At 40.0% G+C, this 12913-nt stretch overlaps 1 protein-coding gene across 2 annotated transcripts in view; it reads left to right on the top strand.

Moving 5' to 3' along the window:
- The window catches only part of CLVS2 (clavesin 2), an 87650-nt gene that overhangs the window by 55695 nt on the left and 19042 nt on the right, over positions 1–12913 (top strand). For both annotated transcript variants that reach the window (XM_040239009.1, XM_040239011.1), the window contains exons 4-5: positions 5516–5626; positions 12608–12828. In XM_040239009.1, the coding sequence (XP_040094943.1) occupies positions 5516–5626; positions 12608–12828 (332 nt within the window). The remainder of the gene's footprint in view (positions 1–5515; positions 5627–12607; positions 12829–12913) is intronic.

Genomic DNA, 12913 nt, shown 5'->3' with positions numbered 1-12913 from the left:
GAGTCTACTTGAAAGAAAAAAGAATTTAAGTGAAGTTTGAATGGTTCTGCAGGTAAATGTTGACTGTAAGAACCTAGGTGGCGCTAGTGGTAAAGAATCCACCGGCCAATGCAGGAGACAAGAGATGAGGATTCAGTCCCTGGGTTGGAAAGATCTCCTGGAAGAGGGCATGGCAACCCACTCCAGTATTCTTGCCTAGAAAATTCCATGGGCAGAGGAACCTGGTGCAGTCCATGGGGCTGCAAAGAGTTGGATGCAACTGAGCACACACACACACACAAGAACCTAGAATTTTGGAGAGTAATGGTTGCTGGGGCTGTGGGGTTGGCAGGAGCAGGCATGAGGCTTGCACACACTGAGGGCAAGTTGGTGACTGATGAGAACCTGCATTCCTCCAAGTGCTACATCCTTAGGGGAAGATTGTGCTGGGAAAATCCCGGCTGGCCAGGAAACCTTTAAGGAAACCTGTCTGCTTCTCCCATGCGTGCTTGCTCCGTTGCTTCAGTCGTGTCCGCCTCTTTGCAACCCCATGTACAATAGCTTGCCAGGGATGGGATTAGCTTTGCAACCCCACGTACAATAGCTTGCTCGGTCCATGGGATTTTTCTGGCAAGAATACTGGAGTGGGTTGCCGCGCTCTTCTCCAGAGGATCTTCCCAACCCAAGGATTGAACCCCCATCTCCTGCTTCTCCTGCATTGCAGACAGACTCCTCATTGCCAAGCCACCAGGGAAGTCCACCTCTTCCATATTCAGGTATAAAAAAAATAATAGTAATAATATTAATATTAATAATGATGATGATAATAGTCTTCCCTGATACTCTGAAGTAATAATCGTCTCATGTGTCTGACATTTGCACATACATACCTTCTACAGGCAGAGAAACTGTGAGATGAGAAATTAAATTATAGCCGAACTAGGTTGATAGAACCTGATAGGAGCTGATATAGATCTTTCCTGGAGAGAAGCATCCTCAAGATAGCTCTTTCAGGATTCCCAATGATTAATAGTAGCCAAATATAAACTCACTGTAAACAAGATATCATGAAAAAGGTCAGCAGAGACAGGCCCTCAAGGACTCAGAAGCAGAATACCTCTGAGTAAAATGGTTATGCTATCAAACAAGTTATTAATGATGGAATTACAAAGAGCAAAGACCAAGCAACTAGCAAATTAAAGTGTCAAGAGAACCTATTTTATACCCGTTAGATTGGCATTAGGAAGATTGACAATACCAAGTGTACGAGGAATAACCAGAACTTTCCTGCATTGCTGGCAGAAGGAAGAGTATAAATTGCTACAATTTGATCTCACTTCTTCTAACTGAAGAGGAACTAAAGAGCTTCTTGATGAAGGTGAAAGAGGAGAGTGAAAAAGCTGGCTTAAAACTCAACATTCAAAAAACTAAGATCATGGCATCCAGTCCTATCACTTCATGGCAAATAGATGGGGAAAAAGTAGAAACTGTCTGATTTTATTTTCTTGGGCTCCAAAATCACTGCAGATGGTGACTGTAGCCACAAAATTAAAAGACATTTGCTCCTTGGAATAAAAGCTATGAACAACCTAGACAGCATAATAAAAAGCAAAGACATCACTTTGCCAACAAAGGTCCATCTAGTCAAAGCTATGGTTTTTCCATTAGTCATGTATTGATGTAAAAGTTGGCCCAAAAGGAAGGCTGAGTGCCGAGGAATTGATGCTTTCAAACTCTGGTGCTGGAGAAGACTCCTGAAAGTCACTTGGACAGCAAGGAGAGCAAACCAGTCAATCTTAAAGGAAATCAACCTTGAAAACTTACTGGAAGGACTGATGCTGATGTTGAAGCTGAAGCTCCAATACTTTGGCCACCTGGTGCGAAGAGCTAACTCATTGGAAAAGACCATGATGCTCAGAAAGACTGAGGTCAAGACTAGAAGGAGACTGCAGAGGATGAGATGGTTATATAGTGTCACTAACTTAATAGACATGAGTTTGATCAAATTCTGGGAGACAGAGAAGGCCAGGAAAGCCTGGAGTGCTTCAGTCCATGGGGTCACAAAGAGCTGGACATGACTGAACGACCGGACAGCAACCATGCAATGGTGTGCTATACGATAGTGACAGCCAACTGCAGCTACGCACAAAATGTTTACATTTCACATCAACAAACCTCAATAACACCATTATGTGATGACATTCACTATGACATTTGTAAAGTTTACGTGGTGCTTGCTAAGTCACTTCAGTTGAATCTGACTCCTTGCGACCCTATGGACAGTAGCCCACCAGGCTCCTCTGTCCATGGGATTCTCTAAGTAAGAATACTAGAGTGGGTTACCATGCCCTCTTCCAGGGAATCTTCCCAACCCAGGGATCTAACTCGCATCTCCTGCGGCTCCTGCATTGCAGGCGGGTTTCTACTGCTGAGCCACCGGGGGAAGCCTGGTATATTTGTATATGTAGTGTTCTTGCCTGAGAGAGGAGCTTGGTGAGCTACAATTCATGATCTCTCAAAGATTCGGACATGACTGAGCAACTAACACACATAGCAAAAGAATAAAATATAAAAATAAACAAAATATGCAAAATATAAAATAATAAACATGATATATAGTCATAATATTTATAATATAAAATATAAGCAAAAGAAATGCTTATATTTGAAATAAAATATGAAATTTTAAAATGTGGGTAAGTGAAAGAATATGAAAATACAGTGGGCTTCAAGGTTACCAGCATATTCTATTTCTTAAGCTGAATGGAGGGCACATTTTAGTATTCTTTTTACTGTGTATACTTTATTTATCTTCTTTTTATGTATAAAAATATGATTTAAAAACAACTATGTCTTCTTTTTTCTGGAACTCTTTTGCTTTTTCCATGATCCAGCGGATGTTGGCAATTTGATCTCTAGTTCCTCTGCCTTTTCTAAAACCAGCTTGAACATCAGGAAGTTCATGGTTCATGTATTGCTGAAGCCTGACTTGGAGAATTTTGAACGTTACTTTACTAGCATGTGAGATGAGTGCAATTGTGCGGTAGTTTGAGCATTCTTTGGCATTGCCTTTCTTTGGGATTGGAATGAAAAAGGAGTACGTCAAGGCTGTATATTGTCACCCTGCTTATTTAACTTATATGCAGAGTACATCATGAAAAACGCTGGACTGGAAGAAACACAAGCTGGAATCAAGATTGCCGGGAGAAATATCAATAACCTCAGATATGCAGATGACACCACCTTTATGGCAGAAAGTGAAGAGGAACTAAAAAGCCTCTTGATGAAAGGGAAAGTGGAGAGTGAAAAAGTTGGCTTAAAGCTCAACATTCATAAAACGAAGATCATGGCATCCGGTCCCATCACTTCATGGGAAATAGATGGGAAAACAGTGGAAACAGTGTCAGACTTTATTTTGGGGGGCTCCAAAATCACCGCAGATGTTGACTGTAGCCATGAAATTAAAAGACGCTTACTCCTTCGAAGGAAAGTTATGACCAACCGAGATAGCATATTGAAAAGCAGAGACATTACTTTGCTGACTAAGGTCTGTCTAGTCAAGGCTATGGTTTTTCCAGTAGTCATGTATGCATGTGATAGTTGGACTGTGAAGAAGGCTGAGCACCGAAGAATTGATGCTTTTGAACTCTGGTGTTGGAGAAGACTCTTGAGAGTCCCTTGGACTACAAGGAGATCCAACCAGTCCATTCTGAAGGAGATCAGCCCTGGGATTTCTTTGGAAGGAATGATGCTAAAGCTGAAACTCCAGTACTTTGGCCACCTCATGCAAAGAGTTAACTCATTGGAAAAGACTCTGATGCTGGGAGGGATTGGGGGCAGGAGGAGAAGGGGACGACCCAGGATGAGATGGCTGGATGGCATCATGGACTCGATGGACGTGAATCTGAGTGAACTCCGGGAGATGGTGATGGACAGGGAGGCCTGGCGTGCTGTGATTCATGGGATCACAAAGAGTCGGACACGACTGAGCAACTGAACTGAACTGAACTGATGTCTTCTTTTCTACCTGATTCATTTCTGTTTTGTAGTAATCTTTTGATGAATGAAAACCACATATTTATAAAAGAAGTAAGACACTGACATACAATAAGACACATTTTACCAATTTATTATTAGAAGTACCGTGGTGTTTTCATAGTGTATTATTCTCAGAGATAGAAATTTCTTTGCCAAAATAATATTTGTTGACTCAAAAGCCACTGTACAAAATCACTAATTAATTTCTAATGCTCATAAAATGAAAACGTTAGTTGTTCAGTCATTTCTGACTCTTTGCAACCCCATGGACTGTAGCCTGGTAGGCACTTCTGTTCTTGGAATTCTCCAGGCAAGAATACTGGAGTCATTAGCCATTCCCTTCTCCAGGGGATCTTTCCCACCTGGGGATCAAACCCAAGTCTCCTGCATTGCAGGCTAATTCTTTACTGTCTGAGCCAACCAAGCCCTTAATGCTCATGTGTTCCCTAAAACCAAAATAGTGTTTTCAAGTCTTTTGAATCTTATTCAAGAGAAAATTTAGATTAAGAAAATAGATTTACAATTATTTCAGTTTCTTTTCTTTTGTTCCTGTTTATGCTCTATGTAGTACCCAGAAATATGTTAATTATTATGATGCCACTCAAGAGAGACTTCTAGTGGATGGATATTTAAAAGGAGACTTTGTAGTCAGCTCAGCATGGAATTTTGAACCATCAGGTGCATTTATGCAGAATCTTAGGACTGTCAAGTGTCGTAATCTGTTTGATTTAAGGATTCTGTTCAGATTTGGGGGTGCACTTGAGATGCACTTGTTTAGTCACAGATGGGAAGAAAACACCTCTGCATCACTTCAGATGCAAATCTTGCGCAGGAGAGTTCTTACTGAAAGAGAAGCTGGCTTTATGATAGCCCCATTTTCCTCCTGTGGGATGAGAACAGAGCATGTGAGTTTCATTTACCCTGACAAAATGCGTGTGCAAATTTTCTTACACTACACTTCCAGGTTTTTATTTTGCTTAAGCACATTTCCTTTTTTTGGTAGCTGGAATAAGGAGAGTGTTCATAGTAAAGTTGATAATAAAGAGAATAAAATGAGTTTGATATGTGACAGTCCTTACATTATAGATGTCTACATTGAAAATTAATAAAACATTTTAACTTAAATGTAATTTAACATACATATATCTAACAAAGAGTCATTGTGCAACAAATTTCTCAGGTCTTTTATGTATATTTCTTGGTTTATAATGACAATTAAGAATTTGCAAGCTTGAAATGTGGCACTCTTAAAAACACTGAAATTCCTATCAACAACCAGTTCTTGAGAAAGATATGCTTTATTACATACTCCTTCAGTTTCCATATGAAATTTACAGTGTTAATTGCAGTAAGGTTCTTTTTTCTTTTTGTCCTTTGCTATACAGATGATCTCATTTAAGTGTGTGAAATAACAAATTTGTTCACCATAACGCCTTCCCTTAACCTTCTCAGTGTTTTAAAGTGTGTTTTGATTTTTTCCCCCTCCATGTCACTCTAGGATAGTTTCCCAGCACGATTTGGAGGAATTCATTTTGTTAACCAACCATGGTACATCCATGCCCTGTACACCGTGATCCGGCCTTTCCTGAAGGAGAAGACTCGGAAAAGGGTATTTGTTTGCTTCTTTGTTTTTTTTTTTTTTTTTCCCCACCCCATTCAATAAGTTATCATGCATACTGTGTGTATAACATTTGCTACAGCAAAAGTGTGCTTCTATACTGAATGTAACTATTTAAGATAAAAGATATTTTACAAAATTTAAAACTTTGTGATTAATTCTGAACAGTGTATCTGTAAAAGAAATATTTAAAAACTCTCTTGCTTTTCCACAAATGGGGAGAACATTTTAGCACAATCATCATATATTAAATCCTCAGTTTAAAAGTAAAAAAAAAAAATTATGCCCTGTTACTGTATTGTTATTGGTATACTTAATTTCAAGTAACATTTAGACAGAAGTTTTTTATATGTTGATAAATGGGTGTTAGTAATTTTACAATATGTATTGCATTATATATGGTGAATTTTGTAATATTTAATATAATTCTGTAGTGATTGTCATGAGCAATCATACATTACAGACAGAATGTTCATGTGTAGAAATTTTAATATTACCTTAAATTACAGGTTACTTGAATTCCAAGATTTAGTTTTATCCAACAACTAGGATATTCAAAGTATGTTTCAAAATAATCATTTTTCTGAGAATACAAAAATTTATGTAACTCATTTAACACAATGCCTGTGCTCAGTTCCTCAGCTGTGGCCAACTCTTTATGACTCCATGGACTGTAGCCCACCAGGCTCCTCTGTCCATGGAATTTTTCTGGACAAGAATATGAAGCAGGTTTCCATTTCCTCCTCCAGGGGATCTCCCTGACCCAGGGATGGAACCTGCGTCTCTTGTGTCTCCTGCATTGGCAGGTGGGTTCTTTACCAGTATGCCTCCTGGGAAGCCCCCATACTATAATACCAAACACACTAATCATTATAATGATTTTAAAGTGCATTTAATATACATTATTTCATCTTATCTTGCAAACATCTCTGAAAAGTATGATTAGTAGCATCATTTTCTATTTAAAGCTGAGGAAAGTAAGTTTTAGGATGGGTAAATAACTTGCTTTCATTTACACAGCTGTAAAGTTGTAGAGTTAACATTTGAATCCAAATAGCTTCGCATTTAGAGATATTTTTACCACTGTGCTGTGACCAATTTTCAAATGATTAGTTCCACAGTAAAATATAGTTCCTTCTAAATCCATACAGAGGATAATTTTCCATGTTTCTCAGTGAATGAGACGGCACTTCAGGTATTTTAGTGCCATAAAAGCCTTCCTGTAAGTGTGAAAGTAAAGCCATTGTTAGGTATGTGTTGGTTTCAAACATTTGTGAACAGAGTTTTCTGCTTATGAATTTGTTGAATATGTTTTAGTAATTTAGGAGGAAGAATTCTGCAGACAATGGTAATTTATATTAGGAATTATGTCTGTCACCAAGATTCAAGTTAATTTGTTGTTCAGTTGCTAAGTCACATCTGACTCTTTGCAACCCCATGGATTGCAGCATGCCAGGCTTCCCTGTCCTTCAGTATCTCCCGGAGTTTGCTCAAACTCATGTCCATTGAGTCAATGATGCCATCCAACCATCTCATCTTCTGTTGCCCCCTTCTCCTCCTGTTCTCAATCTTTCCCAGCGGGAGAGTCTTTTCCAATGAATCAGCTCTTTGTATCAGGTAGCCAGAGTATTGGAGTTTCAGCTTCAGCATCAGTCCTTCCAATGAATATTTGTAAATCAAGTTAATTTACAATTTATAGTTCAAAACAATGGATGTCATGCCTCAGAAATAACATTTTCAAGCAATCTTTTGTGAAGGGATGATCAGGTGATCCAAAGTACCTGCTGGGGTTTTTAGTACAAATTATACCTGTGAACGCTAATGTAGCTTTCCCTCTACACCATGTGCTGTTCTAAGTACTTGCAATATGTTAACTCATTTAGTCCTCCCAACAAGTCTTTACGGTAAGCATTATTATTTTTCTCCTTTTATAGATGGGAAAATGAGGCATGGAAGGTGAAACCATTTGCTCTAAATCTCAGCTAGGAAATAGTAGAACTGAAAATACAGATTTACTGGGAAGACTGTTCCAGGTACAGGGAATAGCAAAGGTAGTGGTTCTTGAGTAGAAACAAGCCTGGAATATTTGACAAATAGCAAGAAGGCCTTCCCCAGGTGGCACTAGTGGTAAAGAACCCACCTACCAATGCAGGAGACATAAGAGACACAAGTTCAATCCCTGGGTCAGGAAGATCCCCTGGAGGAGGGCATGGCAACGCCCTCCAGTATTCTTGCCTGGAGAATCCCATGGACAGAGGAGCCTGGTGGGCTACAGTCCATAGAGTCCAAACAGTTGGACACGACTGAAGTGAGTTAGCACACATGCAGGGAGATCACAAAAGTTGGAGCCAAATGAGTCATTGGAGAGGATAGTAATGCATTGGATGGGTGGGAACATGGTGCGCCAGCTCTCGGAGGGCCTTGCACACTGCCATCAGATCTGGGCTTTCCGTCAGAGTGAAATGAGTAGCAGTTGAAAGACTGAGTTCAGGGGTGACTTGTTGTGACATTATTTTGACATGATTCTGCTCTGTTGAAAAGATTGAAGAGTGTCAAATCTCTAAAACGAGGAAAGCTCTAGGTTCGGGAGTTATTTGGTGGAATTTGATTATTTTGACGATGCCTAAAAGAAGACAGTGCTGGCACTATTCTAGATGGAAGGGAGGTATTTGAATTTAACCATTTTAATTAAAACTACACGATTTGGGAATTTTTGTATGAGAAAATAATTATAAATTAAAGCACCCTTAATTTCTGCTTATGTAATCAATGCACAGTACAATGCTGTTGTTATATTTCCTTCCTGGAACCCCAAGTGGTTCAGCCTTACAGTATTACTCAAGCACCTTATAATGCAAATGCTATAAATTTATGTTCTGAAAAGCTGGTGAAAGAAAACCTAAAGAAAAGTTGTGAATCATCTTTCACAAATGTACATTTAGTTCTTCATTTTCTTAAATCAAAGCAGACTTTGAGTTTCCAACATGCTGGGCTGGTGGGAATGTCAACCTTAAGTGTTACAGAAATCCTTTCTCAAAATTTCACCAACGTCTGGAATATTTCATCTATAGCCTAACTTACAATCCATCGTGACCACTTTTGACATCTTCACTGTTCAAGCTCGTATTAGTTCCTTGAATTAAGGTCTCTTTTTGGACCCAAGCATCTTTATTGATGTTAGAGTCCAATGACTAGGTTTCAATCCACTATCCCAGTGAACTTCTTAGCCGGTTCATAGATGTGGTCCTGTCACACCCCAAGAGCTGACAGGAACTGATTTTTCCTCCTAGTTGTCACAAGCTTCTACTTCTTCCTCAGTATCATGGACTTTCTCTTGCTAATTCTTAAAAATATTTTACCCTCCTCTTCCTATAATTATGGTCTCCTACCGTAATCTCTTTAATGGCACAGTTTAGGAAAAAAACTTTTTAAAAAAATTTTTAATTAAAAAATTCAGCCTAAGTATAATTGTAAGGTAATCTGAGGCAAAAGAGCCCCTAAGGACCAGATGTCTTGAGTGAAATGGAGGAAGAAAAATATGTAAGAGGGAGAATGTAGTAAAACTTCAATAAACGATGAGACAAATGTGTGTGTGGATAACCCAGCAGATGAGTCGCTGGAGATGTGTTCACTGAAGGCGTTCATAGAGGATCTTAAAGGAATGGAGCAAGGAGAAGGGAGAAGCCAGTGGGGGACTGTGAGCAGACTAGTATGATCTGACTGACTCAAGTTTTGACACAGTCCTTTGGCTGCTGTGTTGCGAGTAGAGTCCCGGTGGCAAGAGTGGAAGTGGGGAGAGCAGTTAGGAGGCTCGTTCAGTAACACAGTGGGAGGGATGATAGGAGTTGAGTGAGGGTTGTAGCAGTGGAGTTGTTCACGTTTGAATTCAGGATAGATTTTGGAGGTAGTACCAAAAGAATTTACTGACAACTTAGATTATGAGAGAAGTAAAAGATGAGTCAGAGGTTTTGGCCTGAGTAACTAGAAGCACATTTGTACCATTAGCTGACCTTGAAAATAGGGAGAGTCTGACTTAGGGGAGAAAGTTATAAGTTCCGTTCTGGATACGACATGTTTGAGGTGCCCATTGATCATTTAAATGGAGGTGAGACACAGAGAGTAAAAATAGTAATATGAAGTTCAAAAGAGAGGTTTGGATTCAGGATACACATTTTCAGTGTATGGATGATATTTAAACCTTGTATTTGTTCAGTCACTAAGTTGTGTCTGGCTCTTTGTGATCCCATGAATGGCAGCACATGAGCCTTCCCTGTCCTTCAGTTTCCCAGAGTTTGCTCAAACTGATGTCCGTTGAGTTGGTGATGCCATCCAAACATCCCATCCTCTGCCACTCTCTTCTCCTCCTGCCCTCAGTCTTCCCCAGCATCAGGGTCTTTTCCAATGAGTCGGCTCTTTGAATCAGGTGGCCAAAGTATTGGAGCTTCAGGTTCAGCACCAGTCCTTCCAATGAATATTTGCGGTTGATTTCCAAATTACCTGAGTGCAGTTAGAGAAGGTAATAAATCCAAGAACTGAAGCCTGAAGCTCTCTGATGTTAAGATATTGCAGAAGTGGGACAACCAGCAAGAGGGACCGAAGAAGGCATCTATCAGATAGTGGGAAACCAAGAGATCTTGGGAGAAAGTGTTTTCATTGAGAATTATCTACTCTACCCAGTGCTGCTGAGAGTTTGAGAAAAATAAGAATAGAGAATTATTGGACACTGAATTTAGCAGTGAGAAGGATCTTGACAAGAGCTATTTCCGTGTAGTGGTGGGAGGCAAACCTATTTGGATTGGATTCAGGAAAAATGGGACAAATGTACTTGGGCAATGAATATAGATAATTCCTTCGTTGCGTTTTCCAGTAAGAGGAAGGAGTAAATAGGATAATAACTGGAAATAGAAGTAGGGTCAAGATAGGTTTAATGCATATGTATGGGGGGGAGGCAAGAGTAGAGTTGTTATGTGTGTTCTTTGATGGAAAACATACAGCACAAAGCAGAAATCTGATGATGTGAGAGAGACAAGAGAGAGTTGCTGGGGAAATATAGCTGAGTGCAAGAGAGGATGAATTCTAGTGCACAGGTGGAGGGGTTGGCCTTTGTAGAGCGTATTCTTCCATCGTGCTGGGAGCAAAGGCAGAGCATGTGGACACAGATGCTAGTGGGCGGATCTCATCTGGCCGCCCTGTTTTCTTTCTGGGAAAGAGGAAACAAGGCCAGAGCTGAGAGTGATGTTGAGGGAGGAGGTAACAGAGTGTTGGCAAAAAGAGAAGAAGTAGTGTGAATTACATTTACTTTTCTATGGATTTATCACCATAACTCTTGCATGACTTGAAAGAGAATGTTTCTGATGTGAAGCAATACATCTGATGAAAGAAAGGTTGTATACCTAATAAAGCAGGGGTTTCAGGCACTAGAATTTCATCTTCCCGGGAAAATTATAGGGGTGTGTATGTTTTCCTGGGCTGTTGTGCTCTGTAAATAGGAGTGGGAAGGTGGAGAATTTGCAGATAACCTGATTTAACTTGGGTCAGAAAGTATCTTCCACCTCAGTAGTATTATGTACTCCTCCAGCCGCTTGCTGTGGTCATTTTGGCCAGTACCTGCTCTCACGTGCTTTTACATTCTTCCATAATTTATTAGTATTACTTGTTGATTGGTGACTCCCATTCTTCTCATTTTATTTGATATGGACTAGTCTTTCTTTGGCTTTCTTTGGGCTTCCCTAGTGGCTCAGATGGTAAAGAATCTGCCTGCAGTGTGGGAGACCTCGGTTCAATCCCTGGGTTGGGAAGATCCCCTGGAGGAGGGCAGGGCAACCCACTCCAGTATTCTTGCCTGGAGAATCTCCATGGACAGAGGCACCTCGCGGGCTACAGTCCATGCAGTCGCAGAGCTGGACATGACTAAGCACAGCACACACAGTCTTTCTTTGTTTTCCAAAATATTTACTTAAGTGGATTCTAAAAGTATGGAAAGCAAGATGAATGGCTTAGCTCTTTCATCTTGAACCTAAAATATGAAATTATTTCTAAGCCACTTATAAGCTATAATCTTTAAATAAATGTATAAATCTATATAAGATGACAGTAGTACTTTATTAGAGAAGACCGACCTGCAGTTTTGAGATTCATATAAAAGAAGAGAAAAGAGGTAGCTGTTTAGGGAGAAACAAATCTTGAGTATGTAGCTTAAGTGATCCTCCAATTTAACAAAAAGCTCTGTGCAGACAGTAATAACAATGATTAACATATACACGCAGCTTTACAGTTTCAACTCATTCCATTTACGATTTGAATGATAAGCATGGAAATCTGTAGCAGAGAAGATGCTGGCAACACTACAGGACATAACTCCTTTGGGATGTGACTCTTCAGTCAACCTTTCATTGTGATGATGCTAATCTACTTTTATTTACATCATATACTTTGCATTATAAAGCAGTAATTTAGTGGTTATAGTATTCTTATTTTTATTGATGATAACGACAAAGCCATACTGGCGACAGCTTTGGGGTTCAATAACTTGAATGGGCTCAGCAGTGGATGAGTCCCTCATGAGAAAAGTCTGTTTTAATAGCGTTCATTATGGACATCATCAGCTTTGCCCAACTAACACCAGGATAATGTGCAGATCGAAGTAGGCACATTCGATTCTACTCTTGTTCCCAGCTATGAAGCAGGAAACTACATTTTCAGTTCCAATTCTTTAAAAACGATCTCACCTTCTAGAAGCTACTTAAAGTCCCTGAGCCTCAGGATTTTTTTTATGAAATATTAAGATTACGATACCAGCCTGCCTGTTTCACAGAGTAGAAGAGAGGCTCAAATATGTTAACAGACATGGAAAACTCTTGTTCTGGCTCTTTCTATCCTCAATCCCTCCTCCTACCTTACCCCAATCCCTGGCATCCACGTGGCATTCATTCTCCTCTATGGGTTTTCCCCACCCTCTTCTTGTGTTTGTAGATATTTTTGCATGGTAACAACCTGAACAGTCTACACCAACTAATTCATCCTGAGATTCTGCCCTCTGAGTTTGGAGGAATGCTGCCCCCTTATGACATGGGCACCTGGGCAAGAACGCTGCTGGACCATGAGTACGATGATGACAGTGAATACAGTGTGGACTCCTACAGCATGCCTGTCAAGGAGGTAGAGAAGGAACTGTCCCCCAAGTCCATGAAGAGGTAAGCTGGGGGTACCTGGGAAGTGGGCTGGGCCAGTGGGCACGCTTGATACAACCCCAGATTTTATATTTTTCTAAAGTAGATA

Source organism: Oryx dammah, unplaced genomic scaffold (assembly GCF_014754425.2).
Source record: "Oryx dammah isolate SB20612 unplaced genomic scaffold, SCBI_Odam_1.1 HiC_scaffold_4, whole genome shotgun sequence".
Lineage (NCBI taxonomy): Eukaryota > Metazoa > Chordata > Mammalia > Artiodactyla > Bovidae > Oryx > Oryx dammah.
The sequence above is the reverse complement of the archived record's forward strand: the minus strand, read 5'-3'. Positions and strand labels throughout refer to the sequence as shown.